At 44.9% G+C, this 16,995-nt stretch overlaps 2 protein-coding genes across 6 annotated transcripts in view; both read right to left on the bottom strand.

Moving 5' to 3' along the window:
- Positions 1 to 5,963: 5,963 nt before the first annotated feature.
- Positions 5,964 to 10,227, bottom strand: RSKR (ribosomal protein S6 kinase related). Of its 3 annotated transcripts, none has more exons than XM_044248308.1 (12): positions 9,867 to 10,227; positions 9,237 to 9,485; positions 9,061 to 9,144; positions 8,875 to 8,943; positions 8,427 to 8,496; positions 8,096 to 8,200; positions 7,895 to 7,935; positions 7,619 to 7,646; positions 7,419 to 7,508; positions 7,245 to 7,333; positions 6,999 to 7,109; positions 5,964 to 6,586 (listed from the first exon to the last, which is right to left on the bottom strand). In XM_044248308.1, exons 1-12 carry the CDS (start codon positions 9,921 to 9,923, stop codon positions 6,365 to 6,367), a joined length of 1,215 nt encoding a protein of 404 aa, XP_044104243.1. In that variant the 5' UTR covers positions 9,924 to 10,227; the 3' UTR covers positions 5,964 to 6,364. The 3 variants fall into 3 exon arrangements, with proteins under 3 accessions (XP_044104243.1, XP_044104244.1, XP_044104246.1); XM_044248309.1 differs by having other exon boundaries at positions 8,887 to 8,943; XM_044248311.1 differs by lacking the exon at positions 8,096 to 8,200.
- A 92-nt stretch (positions 10,228 to 10,319) lies between these two features.
- Positions 10,320 to 16,995, bottom strand: part of KIAA0100 (KIAA0100 ortholog) — a 32,588-nt gene continuing 25,912 nt past the window's right edge. Inside the window, exons 28-39 of one of the 3 annotated variants that reach the window (XM_044248305.1) lie at positions 16,645 to 16,827; positions 16,170 to 16,291; positions 15,527 to 15,682; positions 15,320 to 15,441; positions 14,001 to 14,181; positions 13,257 to 13,343; positions 12,749 to 12,859; positions 12,473 to 12,608; positions 12,238 to 12,368; positions 11,963 to 12,064; positions 11,560 to 11,694; positions 10,320 to 11,129 (exon numbers count right to left, since the gene is read on the bottom strand). In XM_044248305.1, coding sequence (XP_044104240.1) covers positions 10,947 to 11,129; positions 11,560 to 11,694; positions 11,963 to 12,064; positions 12,238 to 12,368; positions 12,473 to 12,608; positions 12,749 to 12,859; positions 13,257 to 13,343; positions 14,001 to 14,181; positions 15,320 to 15,441; positions 15,527 to 15,682; positions 16,170 to 16,291; positions 16,645 to 16,827 — 1,649 coding nt within the window. In that variant the 3' untranslated portion in view covers positions 10,320 to 10,946. The other 2 variants (XM_044248306.1, XM_044248307.1) reach the window with 2 other exon arrangements.

Raw genomic sequence — 16,995 nt, 5'->3', positions numbered from 1 at the left:
CAAGTGAAACAATGCAATGCAAAGATGTATTAAAGGCAAAGCCTCCCCCCATTCTACCTGTCTGAGGTAATCAATAGTGTGTACACCTTTGTAAAAAACATATGCAGGGGGGACGCCTGGGTGGTTCAGTGGGTTAAGCCTCTGCCTTCAGCTCAGGTCATGATCTCAGGGTCCTGGGATCGAGTCCCACGTCGGGACTCCTTCCTCTCTCTACTTGTGATCTGTCAAATAAATAACATCTTTAAAAACAACAACAACAACATATGCATACTCATACAGATTCTGTATGTCTGTTTACACATACATTTTCCTCCCCCAAATTAATTAATATGTAGAAGGGTGTCTCTGGGATTGAGGGGCTAGTGTCTTTTTTTTTTTTTAAACTCCACTTGTACTTACTCTTTTCTTCCATTTTTTTCATGTTCTCTGACCACACACATGGAGGAGAAGGCACTGAGTTCTTTACAAAAATGGCATCACTTCTTACACTTCTGCATTTTTTTCTTCTCCACTCAATACCTTGTATGGAGCTGCCTTTTTTTTTTTTTTTTTAAGTGAACTCTTCTCCCAATGTGAGGCTTTGACTCACAGCCCCAACATCAAGAGTCGCACGCTTTACCAACTGAGCCAACTAGGTGCACCCTGTATAAACAGCCTTCTAGGGCGCCTGGGTGGCTCAGTGGGTTAAGCCGCTGCCTTCGGCTCAGGTCATGATCTCAGGGTCCTGGGATCGAGTCCTGCATTGGGCTCTCTGCTCAGCAGGGAGCCTGCTTCCTCCTCTCTCTCTCTGCCTGCCTCTCTGCCTACTTGTGATCTCTGTCAAATAAAATAAAATCTTAAAAAAAAAAATAAAATAAACAGCCTTCTATGTTAACTGATATAGATGTAATTAACTTATTTATCACTTTGTATTCCTTGCCCTTTTTTTAAAGATTTTATTTTTTATTTATTTGAGAGAGACAGTGAGAGAGAGAATGAGCGAGGAGAAGGTCAGAGAGCGAAGCAGACTCCCCATGGAGCTGGGAGCCTGATGTGGGACTCGATCCCGGGACTCCAGGATCACGCCCTGAGCCGGAGGCAGTCACCCAACCAACTGCGCCACCCAGGCGTCCCTCCTTGCCCTTTTTTTTAAAAATGTTTTTTTTTCTCTGTTCTAATTTGTCAGAGTTTCGTGTGATAGACCTTAACTCATTACAAGCTTTTTTTAACTGTTTTTGTCCATTGACTTTTATTAATGGTATCTTTGGCCCTACATAAAAGACTTTTATTTTTAAGGTTTTATTTATTTATTTAAAAGATTTTATCGGGGCGCCTGGGTGGCTCAGTGGGTTAAAGCTTCTGCCTTTGGCCCAGGTCATGATCCCAGGGTTCTGGGATGGAGCCCCACATCAGGCACTCTGCTCAGCAGGGAGCTTTCTTCCAACCCCCTACCCTCCCCCCCCCCCCCGACCTCGGCCTGCCTCTCTGCCTACTTGTGATCTCTGTCTGTCAAATAAATAAATAAAAATCTTTTTAAAAAAGGATTTTATTTTATTTATGACGGAGAGATATAGCAAGAGAGTGAGCACAAGCACAGGGGAGCTGGAGAGGGAGAAGTAGGCTCCCGGCTGAGCTGGGAGCCTGATGCAGGGCGATCCCAGGACCCTGGGATCATGACCTGAGCCTAAGGCAGACACTTAATGACTGACCCACCCAGGCGCCCCAGATTTTATTATCAGAGAGAGCACAAGTGAGAGAGCAAGCACACACAAGCAAGGAGAGCAGCAGGCAGAGGAAGAAGCAGGCTCTCCACTGAGCTAGGAGCCCAATGTGGACTGGATCCCAGGACCCTTGGCATCATGACCTGAGCCAAAGGCTAACGTTTAACTGACTGAGCCACCCAGGCATTATAGAAGACTTTTATGCAGTCAAGTTGTTATCTTTCCTTTAAAAGTATCTTGATGGAGTCATTCATTCTTCACATTTTTATGTAAATGTTTTTCTTTTATAGTGCTTTCATTTTCTGTCTTGGTTTAGGTATCTCCTCCATTCCTTGATTGTAAATCTAATCTCCCAAATGTTCTAAAATTTTTAATGTTTTGACAATTACATTTAAATCCTAAATGTATCTGGTATTAAGTTTTGTATATGATATGAAGTCGGGGTCCAAATATTTAAAAAAACCTGTTCTTTTATTTTTTAAGTAATCTCTATGCTTAACGTGGGGCAAATTTATAATCCCAAGATCAAGAGTCACCTGGTCTACCAACTGAAACAGCCAGGTTCCCCAACACTTGTAGCTTTTAATTTTAGGATTAGACATTACTTACTTTGTAAAAATCCAAATACATAACCCAAATCAGCAACTCTGAGAAGTATGTACCTGGCAGTTCTAAGTGAACTCAAGGATGAAACTGTGGAATTAGTAGCCCTGCTACAATGACTGATGTGTGTATAATGTGTTTGATGGGAGTACTGAGCAAAGGAGGCAGTGTGATAGTTGCTAATCAGTGGAGCTCCATAAACCAGCAAAATTCATGGAAAAATGGTATGTTCTCAGAATATAAGCAAAACCAAACTATAGGGAGTAAGGTAGCATGCTTTTTTGTAAATAATCATTCCTGATTAATCTATTAGAACTCATCATAGCAGTTGTATCAGTGTACTAGGGTTGCTATAACAAAATACCACAGACTGGGTGGCACAAACAACAGAAATTTATTTTCTCACAATTCTGGGGGCTGTAAGTGTGAGATCAAGGTGTCAACAGAGCTGGTTTCTTCTGAGGCTTTCCCATTGGCTTGTTGGAGATAGCTGTTGTCTCCCTGTATCTTCGCTCCATCTTCCTTCTGTGTGTGTGTGTGTGTGTGTGTGTGTGTCTGTGTCTGTGTCCTAATTTCTTCTTTTTAAGGACACCACTCATTGGATTAAGGCCAACCCATGACCTCATTTTAACTTAATTACATCGTTAAAGACTATCTACAAATACAGTCACAGTCTGAAGTACGGGGGTGGGGGTTAGGACTTCAACGTATGAATGCAGGAAGGCAGACTGCAGTGGAGACACAATTCAGCTTGTAAGGGGGATTAATAATGCAGTGAATATGATTTTATTTTGAAAAAACTTTGACAAGATTTTTACACTGAAGACTCTATTTAAATAAGTAACTAAGGAATTGTGATTACCAGTTCGTTAAATTAACAAAGAAATGAACAGATCGATACATGGCAAAGAAATTCAGAGGTAAGAAACAATGAGTAGAATTATAAAGACACTTTTCTAGAGGACTATATGGATTGGTGTTAAGACGAATCTTACATAGTTAGATAAGACAGAAGGGAGTACAGCATAAAATATACTGATAGCTATATCTGACTTCCTCTAGATAATGAAAAAATAGAGTTAAGAGGTGATATCAGGTGGTATATGAAAGTTTTTTTTTTTTTTAAAGATTTTTTATTTATTTATTTGTCAGAGAGAGAGGGAGAGAGAGCGAGCACAGGCAGACAGAGAGGCAGGCAGAGGCAGAGGGAGAAGCAGGCTCCCTGCCGAGCAAGGAGTCCGATGTGGGACTCGATCCCAGGACGCTGAGATCATGACCTGAGCCAAAGGCAGCTGCTTAACCAACTGAGCCACCCAGGCGTCCCAGTATATGAAAGTATTTTTAAGTGGATTTCATGTGGATAAGTACAACCTATTATATTTATAGGTCAGTGATTTTAAATGGGGGTGGAGGATAGCAGGAAAGAATGCCTTCCAGAGATAAGCATATCAAAACTGGGGGGTGAAGACAGTGCTTTTTCAAATTATACTTTCTGAAACTTCGATTTTCTGTCACCCCTTCCATTCTACATTGATAATCACTACTACAATGATCCACTGATTAAAAATGTCCACATTTGATAAATGATTCAAATTATATGATTATGGTCCCAAAACTACCTAATATTACCTATGAAAGGGACCCTAGAGACATGTCAACCATGTCCAAAAGACCTTTACCCAATATGCTGGTTGTGACCAGAGAGGCTATATAATGGTAGGTGACCTGAACATTAACACTGGACCAGACACAAAGCATCATAAAATCATCTACAACTTCCCTTTGAAAAAGCATCACAGAACTCTGAAGCCCAATCCCCTTCAATGAAGAACCAGTGATTATAACCTCCTCATTTTATATATAGGAAACTAAGATCCAGAGAAGTTCAAAACTGTTTAAAGACTCTGAGATAGTTACTGGTGAATCTAAGCACAAGTCTAATACTCTTAACGAGTTTAGAAACCATTAATTCCTATTTCTAGTGTTCAGGGTTTTTATCCAATATGCAGTTCTGGTCACTACAACTTTTACAAAAAAAATGTAGGAAAGCTAAAATAGTATCTAAAGAGAAACAAATGAAATAAAAGGATTAATGTTACATTTTATTATTCATTTAGAAACAGAAAAAAAGAAAATAAAGGTAGCAAAGATGGAACCAAGAATGTGGCTAGCACACAAAATATACAACATGAAGTCCTAAACACTTGCTGGAAGTGGACTACAAATTGGGCTTTAAGTGGCCTAGCAGTGATATGAAGAGAAAAATACAGTCTGTTGAATATTTAGTGTCTTTAAGGTAAAACCAAATAGCAATTTAGGAAAAGCACAGCTCGGTTCAGAGGAAATTTCTCCCATGCGTCCTTAAATTGACATTATGAATTATAATGAACCACCTTTATAGTATATCCACAGCAGATAAATTTCATAGGGATTTTCCTAGATTGCTAAAGTACAATCCAGAGAAAGCAATTTTGCAGAGGCCATAAAATGCCAGCTTTGTACAGGGAAAATCTGGCTTAATCCAAGGAACAGAATTAATAAACGCATGTATACAGGGTGTTCCAGACTCTTTTCGGTCTATAAAGAGAGATCAGATATAACTGAAGAATAATGAAAATGAAGACTTTGAAGGGCTCCTGGCTGCCTCAGTCAGAAGAGCGTGCTACTTGTGATCTCAGGGTTGGGAGTTTGAACCCCCCATTGGGTGTAGAGATTACTTATATACATAAATAAAAAAATTTTTTAATGGTTTTGAGAAGTTTAAGAAAAATGAAAAGAAGTCAGTAAACGCCAGAAATATATACAAAATTTAAGGTCCAGATGATTTACCTTTTCCTTTAGGAAAAGGTTCTCGAAATACATCTAACCTTAAATCTGAAGGTTGACGTCATGCCTGTTAATCCCTTGGTTTGTCCATCAGAATGTGAATCCTAGGTTATCTAGGAAAATGATCAGTTTAAGAATCTTGTCTTTTGAAGAGGTTTTGTCTTGGAAAAAAAAATTCAATAGCTATCCCAATCAGCCCTAGAAGACATTTAACCCACATTTGTTTCAGTTCCTATTCCTCACATTAGGCTATTAAATTCACTTTTGAAATTTTTAAAAATTAGATTTGTTACAGACAGGCTTTGAGCCCCCAGGTCTTATGTTTTAACTGCATATTTAGGGGTTAAAATGCCAACTTAACGGGGCGCCTGGGTGGCTCAGTGGGTTAAAGCCTCTGCCTTTGGCTCAGGTTGCCATCCTAGGGTTCTGGGATGGAGCCCCACATCGGGCTCTCTGCTCAGCGGGGAGCCTGCCTACCCCTCCCCCACACCCCTCCCCCTCACGCCTGCCTCTGCCTACTTGTGATCTCTGTCAAATAAATAAATCTTGTTGGTTAAGCATCCAACTCCTTATTTTAGCTCTGATCATGAATTCAGGGTCGAGAGACTGAGCGCCATGTCAGGCTCTGTGCTGGGCATGGAGCCTGCTTAAGATTCTGTCTCCTTGGGGTGCCTGGGTGGTTCAGTGGATTAAGCCTCTGCCTTCAGCTCAGGTCATGATCTCAGGGTTCTGGGATAGAGCCCTGCATCAGGCTCTCTGCTCAGCAGGGAGCCTGCTTCCCCCATCTCTCTGCCTACCTCTGATCGATCTCTCTGTCAAATACATAAATAAAATCTTAAAAAAAAAAAAAAAGATTCTGTCTCCTTGTGCCCCTCCCCTCTCTAATAAATAATGAAAGGAAATATGGCAGAGGGAAGGAACAGGAACAGTAGAATAAGCCTCTGGCTGAAAGCTTCAGGGTATGAGCATTGAAGAAATGAAGCAAAGGAAAAGGTCAACACTCTGATACAAGATGTTGAATTGAGAGGTGGGTTGTATTAGAGGGTGGGAGGGGTCAGGAATTGTGGCTGCCAATAGCAGCATGCTCAAAATTTGAACTCTGGTCCAACAAGTATAACAGAATGGTAAGAGGCCACAGATTGAAAACAAACCAGATCATCAAAGTGGTCATAATGATATGGCAGTGGAAGAAATCCTCAGGTTCCCAGATAGGCTCAAATCTATAGTAGAGGGGCTCAAACAAGGCTGGGATGGACCAGGTAGGACTCCAGGTTACAGTCAAAATCCTTGAAAATCATGGACTCCGATGGACTGGGCTGAGTAGCTTGCGCCTTCGTGACAAAGTTCACTGGCTGCTTCTGTAGGAGCTCTGGGTCAAAGGCCACACCCCGAAAGAAAGGGTGGACCTGGAAGTGATGCAAGTAACGCAGACGCTGGAGGGGATTCTGGCATAAGAGCTGAAGGCAAATAGAGCATGAAGGGTGAGGAACTGGGATGGGAAGGGGGCTAAACAGAAAAGCTGGAAAAGGAGAAGTTCATCAATCTGTGGAGGGCAGGAAGAAAAATCCTAAAGAAGATTTGAAAGAGACAGAAACAGGCTAATTTCCAGGCAAAGGTAGGAAGAAAGGCGCTATATTGGTAAGAGAGTAGCACTGGCCCTCTCTCTCAGAAGTGACCTGTTATGGATGGGGAGGATAGATGAAGGATGAAAAACTTAGAACTGGAATTTAAAGTGCAGGTTAGAAGGCGACTGGTGAGGTGGTACTTTGATCAAGTTGGAGCACATGCCCACCCTGGCCAGATTATTAGAGGAAAGGGGAAGTATCACTTCAGTGATAGGGATAGAAGGAAAATAGTGTTCACCCTTACCTCATGGAGCAGGAGTGAGAGCCCCTGGTTAAGAGAAGCTGGGATCTCAGAACCATAGTGGGTCACACTTGCCAGCATGGCCACATGATCTCTCTCTGCAGCCACTGGGAACTGAGTTGGGCAGGGCGGGGGTGGGGGGGCACAGTATCATTGGTTGGTGAGGAGTGAGGCAAGATTTCCTAAGGTCTTTTTCCCATTACAGGGCAAAGCTCCTCTCTTTGCTCAAAATCCCTACCATTCTCTCACCTTCCCAGTTGCCAGAGAGAAAAGCAAGACACCCAGGGACCACCAATCAGCAGCGTGGTTGTAAGGCCCTCCAATCAGGACCTCTGGGGCTAGATTTGAAAGACAGTTGTCATTGACATCAATCAGCTAGACTCCTGCCAACGCTTACCCCACCGGCTTTAGCCCCTCTCTCACCCATGTACTGAAGAGTACCACAGATAGTATAGGCTCGGGTTCCCTGGGGCAGGCGGCGGGACAGACCAAAGTCTGTCAGTTTCAGATGGCCTATGAAAGATAAGGCAACAGCACCACTCTGGTCCTCCCCTCATCAGCCACGACTTATTCCCAAACTGAGGGTCCTCTCAATCTGGGGCTAGGAAAAGAAAAGGACTTACCTCGTTCATCCAGAAGGATATTCTCCATCTGAAAAATCACAGGTGAGAAGTTATTAGTCATCCTCTTCCTTTCAACCCTCTTCCAACATGTATACGTCCCAGCTGAGAAACAGGCCCTATTCAGTATTCAGGCCTATACATTGATGGCCCTTGCCCAAATCCTTAGCACTCCTGAAGGCCCCAAGGTCAGCTCTTCTCAGCTCCCTCCCCCGCTGCCTTCTTAGATCTGCTGGAACTTCTGAGGCCCCACTTCAGACAAAGAAAAAAGCACTGTACCTTCACATCCCGATGGATGATGCCCAAATCATGGAGATAGCCTGCAGATGACAGCAAGTTTGGGGTGTGGTAAAGCTCTCCTGTAGTTCCCATCCCATTCCTATCCCTGTTCTTTGACCTCCAGAGTTAATATCAGATCTCTTCTCTGCCCCTCCCTCTCAATTCTTCCCTCATTTCCATTACCATTCTTGTTTCACTTACACAGCACCAGAACCAGTTCAGCAGCAAAGAGGCGGATGGAAGCCTCAGCAAAGCAGCCAACAGAAGACCACAGGGAGTACAGATCTGTACTGCAGTAGCTGCACACTGCAAAGTACCAGAAGTCTAGGCAATGTTTGGGGTTACTGTGCATGGGCTCAAGGCATTTTAGGCCTCTTGCCCAAACGGATGCCACCCGTTGTTCCCTCTCTTGGGAGAGAAAAGTGCTCTGAGAAGGGAAACAGAGCAAAGGGAGGACAGGCCAAAGGAATGGGTACTCTCAGGTGGGGAGTACAATAAAAGGGTTCTTGGGAATGAGAGGCCCATCACTCACTAATGAAGAGGTGCCGTTTTCCCTGCCAGCTGTCCCCCAAACAGTGTACAAAAGGATGGTTGATCTGTCGCTAGGAATGAAGAAAACAGGAAGTTAGGGAGGTAAAATGTCACTGAGAATCAAGGCAGCCAAGAAGTCAGGATTTATCTAGTTCTGCAGAAAAGGAGCTGCTGCCCCACCTCTCAGTTCAGGTGAACTAAGTAGGCATTTCCTGCCTGATAATTCCAAAACCAGCATGATACTGCGGAACACATTATGATATGCTGGAGAGATTTCCATGGAAGGGTCTAGAATTAATTGCTGATAACTGCTTTTCCCAGGATCTACTTTGGTTGAAGCAGAGGGAGTGGGCAGAACCAGGAAGAGCAGGACAGTTGGGACAAGAAAGGTACTTTGTCCACCTGTGGTTTACTTCTTCCTAGGATCCATTCCTGGGCTCTGTGCATACCTGTATACTAACCTCCTCTTTGCACTGCCTCAGGATGTCCCTCTGTAGGACCTTTACCTTGGGCACCACCTATAAAAGGAGAGGAGTGGTGACTCCAACAGGTTGTTTATGCCTACCAAACCTTTCTGAAACCAAGATTGGAGGCAGGGACTAGAGAATGATGTGGAAGAATACCTAGGTCCCTACCTTCACTGCAAATACTGCTTTCTGGCCACAGTCTAGCACCTTGAGGACTGTTCCAAAGGAGCCTTTAGCCACAAGGCCTAAAATCTGTACAGAGAAATGGAGAATAGCACAATTGAAACTCTGGCCATTCTTAGATGTCTCCCCAAGACTGAAACCCCTTCTGGGGACTGACCTACCTTCAGCTGGTGATGCCCCCTGAGGGGCCTAATGGGAAATTCCGGCAGGAAAAGGTTGACGAACTGAGGTACTGGCCACTCAGACAGAGGCTTCTCTGTTAGCAACCGGGCCGGTTCCAAGGACTCCTGGTGTAGGTATTGATGCCCCCGTAGTCCCCACAGCTCTTCCACACCTGACCTGGTAGTCCCCACACCTGACCAGAGGCTCTTCCAGCCTCGGACCCAGGGACCCCGGATGCTGTCACCCTGCTGAGAACCAAGGGAGCCACTCTAAACCTCTGCCCTTGAGGCATTACAAGTTCTTCCCATCTTAGAAGACACACCCTCAAATCACAACCTTAGGGATCCATTTTTGAGCACCAGGCAAAATTGTCATTGCCATTACCATTGCTTTGGGCCAAGGCCTAAATTTCCTGGACATGATTTAAATCCTCTAGGAAACTAGTATTTGGATATTTTTCCCCTTGAGGCATCAAGAGATTCAGCCTGTGGCTGACTAGCCTGCTAGTCCCCCTCCACAGTGGGCATCACTAACATTCTCCTCAGTTCCCTCCTAAGTCAGTTCCCAGGCCTTAAGCCCATGCTCCCTTTACCTCCCCCTAAACAGGCTACCAGAGCCCCACAGCCTACCTTATGAGAAGTAGCCACCGGGGCATGTTGCCCCTGCCGACAGCTCACTGTTCCCATCCAAAGCCTCTGCCTCCTCTCCTCCCTGCTAAATCTGCTGTCCTAGTTACATAAGCAACCCCTGCCCCTGATGCTACATTACACATGAGCCCCGCCTCTTCTCTGCTATTCATGACTGGAGATGCAAGTTGATGCAGCCAAACCCCACTCTTATCCCCAAATTCTATCCCCCACCAAACCCAGTTATGAATAGGCTGAGCCAGCACTAAAATGTATAGAGACCTATTAGAAGGCCAGTGTCAAAGCAGAGCTGGGACGTATCTGTGATACAGTCTCACAGAGGAGAGAAGAGGTCATCCCCATTAAAGTGGTAGCTAGAGGATATGTCTTAGGTTGATGGGGAGGAAGAGACACAGGTTGAAACCCATGCATTTAACACACCAAAAAGAAAAAAAATCAAATTTAAAATATATATTTTTTTCTCTTTAAGTCGTTTTCTTACCATTCTCCAGGGTATACCCCAAGGGACACATGGCCAGCCCTGGCATCTATTGCCATCTTCCCAAGTGAACTTGGCACAGATTGAGAAGGGGCTGATCTCCCCCCAGAACCCTAATACTTCTCATACAAGGCAGTGGAATGAGAAACAGGAGATCAACTCCTCCCCTCAACTTTCTAACACAGAGGGAGAGCAATTACACTTAGAAATATATATGTATATATTTATATATAGGTCTATAAAAATTTATCACACTTGATCAGAACTGTCCCTCCCACCCTTTCAGTTGGCCCCAATGGAACCAGATCCTAGTCCTGGGCCCATTCCCTGGGTCATGCTCTCTTGATGCCTCTCTGGCCCTTGGCTTGCTGATCAGTGTGAGGTAGAACTCAGCGTTATTATCCACTGTATTCTGCAGGGAAAAGGCCAGCTGCTAAAAGAGCAGTGCCTCTCTCCACAGTACCCTGTGGGCTCCTGACCCCCCACAAATCCTGATGGGTAAAGGGAAGCACCTCCCACCCCACAAGTCCCTGGGGCCCAAGCCAGAGTCAGATCCTGTACTGCAGCCATTCTTGGATGCTGGATCACTTGCGCCTCCCAAAGATGGACTTCTTGCCAGGGTTCTTGTTGCCCACACTTAAACCGATGAGGAGCCGGGCTTTCTCCTCCTCTTCCTGCTGTTGCATGTTGAGGTCTGATTTAGTTTCTAGCTTTCCCCGGACCTCAGACCCTGTTGCAGGCTTCAGCCTTAGCTTCTCTTTGATTACCTGATAGGTTAGAGAGGAGTAAAAGGGAAGGTAAATATTAGCGGTACAAGCAGAATAAATCAATGTGAACAAGTCAATAAAGATTTATTAAGCTTACATGAAGGCACAGCAGGGCAATTCAAATTATAAAATAATCTCTGCTTTTAAGAAGCTTACAGTCTAATTAGAACCCACTCTGAACCTCAAGTTGTGTCAGCCCTCAGTTTCCTAAAAATCAACTGTTAAGATATACAAAATACTCAATAACCATCTAATTTAATCATCTGACCAAAGTCACAGAGCGGGTAGGGATAGAAGTTGCTCACTTCATTCAGCTGCCCATCCCCAAAGGCTGCTTGTCCTACATATGTCCTACAATGAAATGCACCTGAGCACAGGATCTGTTTGCCAGCCCCTGCTAACCAAACCTCCACAAACTCTGCCGGCATACCTGGGCAACCAGGGCTTTGCGGCTGTCCCGCTTGACGGCCATGGCAAAGTCGAGCCATGTCCAGGTGTTGTTGTGGTACTCCAGACAGGGCAGCACCAGGTTAAGGTCACCCCAATCCACACTGTTCTTCTCACCCTGCAAGAGAAGGTGAGGGAGGGGACAGAGAAAAGAAGAATCAAAAGATGTTTCAGCTGCCATTTTTAGTTCAAGCCATACTTGAGTCCGAGCCCAGTGCTTTCCTACAGCAGCAGTTTAGCTACTGATTTCCCTTTACCTCATCCTGTAATGGTACTGACTCCCACAGAACAGCTTCACAAACTAGACGGTGGTGCCTAACTTTAATCTCTGATCTTATCTGGTTCCATTCCCACCCTGTTCTAGAAAGTACTGGGGAGAAGCAGACCTTGTAGCTGACGCACAGAGGAACCTGGGGAATCTTTATGTAGATGAACGAGTTGTTCATGGCAGCTCGCTCTTTCATCTTGTCAATATCATCCACAGGGTGCTAGGAAAGGCAGGAAAGGAATGTGAGTCCCTGAAACCATCAGAAGAAACTTAGGACCCCAAACATCTCCATCTCCTTTCATCCCTGGAAAAGAATGAAGAAATCCCTAGTGGGGCCAAACAGAGAACCCCAGGACTTTCCCATCTCTCCATCATTAGGGGCATGTGTGGTACCTCAGGTACTTTCCGAAATGACCTCCTGACGCCAGAACTCCGATTTAAGCCTTGTGCCACACCCTTCCCAGCGCCCAGTGGTGCCGCATCATCTGTTGCAATCAGCTGCCGAGGCTTCACCACTGGTATCCCTACGAGAAAGCAAGCATACCAGCTGCTATCCTCTTTCTGAAGCTTTAGCTATCTCTGGGGACACTACCCCAGTCTTCTGGAGCTCCACCATAAAAGTTCTCACCAGTAGTCACCAGTTTGGACTTATCTTCTTCATCTCCAACCTCATCATCTTCCACACTTCGGCCAGGAAAGAAAAAGCCCATTATTCTATGGAAGAACTGGTGTGTCAGCTGGATGGTGAGAGGCACCACATTTACCTAAAGAGGAAAAAGGCTGAAGAAGCAATTAAGCTCAGACATCATCCCTCAGTTTTACCTACCCCTAACGTAGCACAGTAACACACAGATAGCTTTTGAGTGCCCTTTGTTTCTGTATCCCCAAAGGACTGTATACTAACCTCAAAATGTTCCTTAACAGAAATACCCCCAACAGGGGGCCGGACTTTGCTGAAGAGGCGAAGGGCCAGCTGTCGCCCAGACTGGCAGGAGCTCTGGGGTCGCAGGACTACCTACAAGATAATGAGTAACAAATCAATCCACAAGTCTGTTCAAACTACGAGAAAAAGCAATGGTCTTGCTAAGCTGGGCACTTTCAACCTCTCAGATCACTACACTACCTCCCACCCTGGATTTATGTGAAAGGGCCCTTACACATGCCCTGTGTTAGGGTGCACCTGGGTGGCTCAGTTAAGCATCTAACTCTTGATTTCCACTCAGGTCATGATCTCAGGGTCATGAGATCTAGCCCTGTGTCGGGCTCCGCACTGAGCACAAAGTCTGTATGGGATTCTCTCTTTTCCTCTCCCTCTGCCCCTCTTCTCTCTCTTTTTCAAATAAATAAAATCTTACAAATGCCCTTTGTTAGGAAGCATGAGAATGGGGGAGGAATGGGGAAATAAGACTTGCCTTATAGACCGCATTGGGGAGGAGGTTGTTCATAGTGAACCAGCCCAACTCCAGAAGATGTTCTGCTGTGTCATCAGACTTATTCACCTATAAAAAGATTTCCCACCACCCCCCGACCCAATATACTATAATTAGCCTTTCTCAGGAGCTTGCCAGAGAATGGCTACATATCCTATTTTTAGATTCTCCAAATGTCTAATCCCAACCTTTGGCATCCCTTTCAATTTTATACAATCAATTCACCCTTTCATCCAGTGTTTCTCATGGGCACTACTGGCGAGGGCACTGTTGGCAAGGACGCTAAGTGCCAATAGCACTTCCCAGTCACTGTGATATTTAAAAAATGATCTTACATATTTCCAAACTCCCAGGGGGAAAAGGGTGTGGAATAATGAATCATGTCCTCTCCTCCATGCCATTAGTTACTTATTGCTGGAGAGCTGAATGTCCATATAGATTTAACAATGCCATTCCAAGCTGGACTTGGAAAATGACTTCCCTCTGGGCCATATTTCTAGGGATACTCTTTCTTATTCAGTGAAAGAAGCATTTGATCAAGCTCATCTATATCTGTGTAATTTCGAAGTACAAACAATTGTGTCTGAGGAGAACTATGCTCATGTCTCTACCATCAGTAACATCATCAGTAGTCATATAATAATTAGCCTCTTTGTGTCTCTTTCTATAAGACTCCTGAGACAGGACAATGCCTCTCAGCACAGTTTGCCTTTGTATACTCGATACCTTGCTGTAGAGGAACCGCTGCAGCTCCAGTTCAGCAATTCCTAGCTGTCCGTCTTCCTCTGTCAAGCGCCATCGTGCCTGAGCAAAGTAGAACTCAGTGCGACGGACAACACTCACATCTTCTTGTTGCTTTCGCAACTCCATCTTATTGGCCTGTTGCAACTGGAAGTCCTTAAAACACCTGCAGATGGACAGGAGGGCCAGAGCCAATAAGGGTAACAGCATTTGGGTTAGGGTGGGGTGGAATGCTCTAGAATGATGCAGGAGGGAAACCCAGAGATGGGCCTATTTTGGAACAGGTACTCCCTAAATTTTTTCCGCTGGATTCACCGCTCCTCGCACCTGGAGCCTGGGAGCTAAAGCCCATCTATAAGTTCCACAGCTGCTGCTGCTTTTTTTTGTTTTTTTAAGTAATCTCTACACCCAATCTGGGGCTTAAACTCATGATCCCGACATCAAGAGTCGCATGCTCTACTGACTGAGCCAGCCAGGCATCCCCCGCAGCTAATAAAATATTCTCTGCCCAGGGATGTCTGGGTGGCTCAGTCGGTTGAGCCACTGCCTTCAGCTCAGGTCATGATCCCAGGGTCCGGCGATCGAGTCCCACATTGGGTTCCTCGCTTGGCGGGGAGCCTGCTTCTCTCTCCGCCTCCGCCTGCTACTCTACTTGCTTGTGCACAAGCTCACTCTCTCTCTCTGACAAATAAAGAAAGAAAGAAAGAAAGAAAGAAAGAAAGAAAGAAAGAAAATCTTAAAAAAAAAAAAAAGTCTATGCCCACTCATAAACCCCTATGATTGTATCTGCAATTGTGCTCCTTACTGATCAACTTCAAAACATTTTATTGTCAGTTCATCTGCACATAGCAAGGCCACAAAAGTGATCTTTCCAAACCATTTGGTTTTCTCCTTTCCTAAGAGGTACTCTAATGAAGAGTCAAAGGAGGGGGGTCTCTTATTCTCAGTCTTTTGGCCAAGTCCAACCAGGTTCATTCAGGAAATACCCAAATCTATATCAGCCTTCAACGATGTGCGCGAGACCCAAAGACTATCATTAACATGGGCAAGGAAGGGGCACCTGGGTGGCTCAGTGGGTTGAGGCCTCTGCCTTTGCCTCGGGTCATGATCTCAGGGTCCTGGAATCAAGCCACGTGTTGGGCTCTCTGCTTGGCAGGGAGCCTGCTTCTCTGCCTGCTTGTGATTTCTGTCTCTCAAATAAATAAATAAAATCTTTTAAAAAAAAGAAAAAAAACATGGGCAAGGAAGAGAGATCAACCCTAGCTGGGGCACCGGAAAGAGGCAGAGAAAGAATGCTGTGGCACCTGATGAGGATATTAAGTTCTTCGCTTTCCAGCTGTAGACTGGCCTTCTCCTGGTTTAGCTGCAACTGAAGCTTTTGGTTCAGGTCAAGCAGGTTCTCATTCTTGCTGTCATCCTGCAAAGACTAGGGATCCAAGGCAGGAGAAACTGAGAGGAGATCTCCTTTGTCCTAGAAGAACACCCTCTCCTCAGACTGCCCCGGTAACTACCTTCATGATAGAATATATCTGCTTTTCCAGCTGCCGTATCTGGGCCACATGCTGCCGCACAGCCTCCTGCAAATGTAGTATGCTACTGCGCTGTTCCTCAGGATTGCTGGAGATCTCGAGCTGAAACCTGACCCGCTGCTTCTTCTCACTGTGCTCCTGAAGCAGTGGAAAAGGAAATGAACAAGATTTCTTAACAGTTGTCTTGTAGTAAAGTGAAACAGAAAAAGTGACAAGGAATAAGGATCTCTTCTAGAAAGCTTACCTGTATCTGTCAGCGTTAGTAGCAAGTGTAAGGGGCAGGCCCATGCAGAAGTAGTAAAGATTTCACAGTAAGCCAGTCCCACAGGGTAGGAATGGAGGTGATAGTGGGGACTAGTTACTGATTTCAGAGGTATCAAAGTGACTGAGTAGAGAACTGACCAAGAAAAACAATCAAGTAAAGAAGCTCTACAGTCTCCGGAACACTCAAGACCCTTCCTGGGTAAGTGAAATTTCAATGGCTACTACTGATTAACAGAGGATGTACCAATCACAAGGCCCTTTTTCGTCTGAATCATGGCTTTTCTTACTGGACCCCAAATAAAGCACAAGGTCTATGGGTTCCTATGAGGCTAACTGGCATTCTATAAAGGCTCATGCTCACCTTCCGCTTAGGTTCTACGTGGAGCAGCAGGTTGTTGACAATGTCCAGGATCATGGCATACTGAGCCGGGTTGGTGGAGATTTCCAGCTCATGATGAATAAGGGTAAAGGTATCCACAGCCCCTACGTAATTATTAGCAGCTAAGTAAGAAGCTCAAGATTCTCTCTAAATACCTACCCCATCTTTAAACCCATACTTGAAACCTCTCCTGTTAACCCCATAGAAATAGCTTAGTGAGATGCTCATGGGTAGAAATATGTTTGCTTATTTTAGAATCAAACAATTCCCATTCATCCCAGTTCCCTCCAAGAGCACACTTCAGCCTCTTACAGCAGACCTTACATAATGCAGAACAAAGTAATGTCCAGTGCGCAGTGGGACTTCTAATAACACTATTGACTCAGAACCACGAAGGAAGCAACTACTTTCACAAGTATCCTAGTCCCCTTCTAAAAGTCTTTCAAGCCCTGAATACCTTCCTGTTTCTTTAGGAGATCTTCCTTTTCCTGGTTCTCATGGACCTCAGGTGGTTTAATCTGAGTTGCCAGCTCAGGATCAATGTCATGGCTGTAACTGATATAGTACATTCGGCAGCTACAGCGTGAAATGATCCGCTGGACTTGCTGGGCTTGTTGCGCTTCAGCTGGCTGGTTCCAATCTGGGAAGAGGTGGGAAATGATAAGACATTCTCAATAAAGGTACTGTAAGAGCTAGGGGTGATGTCTCCGGCTATGTGTGATGTCTAGGGAACTCTATAGACACTTGCTTTCAACCTAGCCTAACACAAAATGTTCCTACCCCAGCATACGTTAATCTTGAGAGTATG

Source organism: Neovison vison, chromosome 5, assembly GCF_020171115.1.
Source record: "Neovison vison isolate M4711 chromosome 5, ASM_NN_V1, whole genome shotgun sequence".
Classification (NCBI taxonomy): domain Eukaryota; kingdom Metazoa; phylum Chordata; class Mammalia; order Carnivora; family Mustelidae; genus Neogale; species Neogale vison.
The sequence above is the reverse complement of the archived record's forward strand: the minus strand, read 5'-3'. Positions and strand labels throughout refer to the sequence as shown.

Coding starts and splice junctions, on each gene's coding strand:
- RSKR (XM_044248308.1), bottom strand. CDS start 9,923: ATGGGAACAGTGAGCTGTCGGCAGGGGCAACATGCCCCGGTGGCTACT. Junction 8,497..8,874: donor AAGAGGAGGTTAGTATACAG/GTATGCACAGAG, acceptor CTTCATTCCTAG/CGACAGATCAACCATCCTTT. Junction 7,647..7,894: donor TCATCCATCGGGATGTGAAG/GTACAGTGCTTT, acceptor GTGATTTTTCAG/ATGGAGAATATCCTTCTGGA.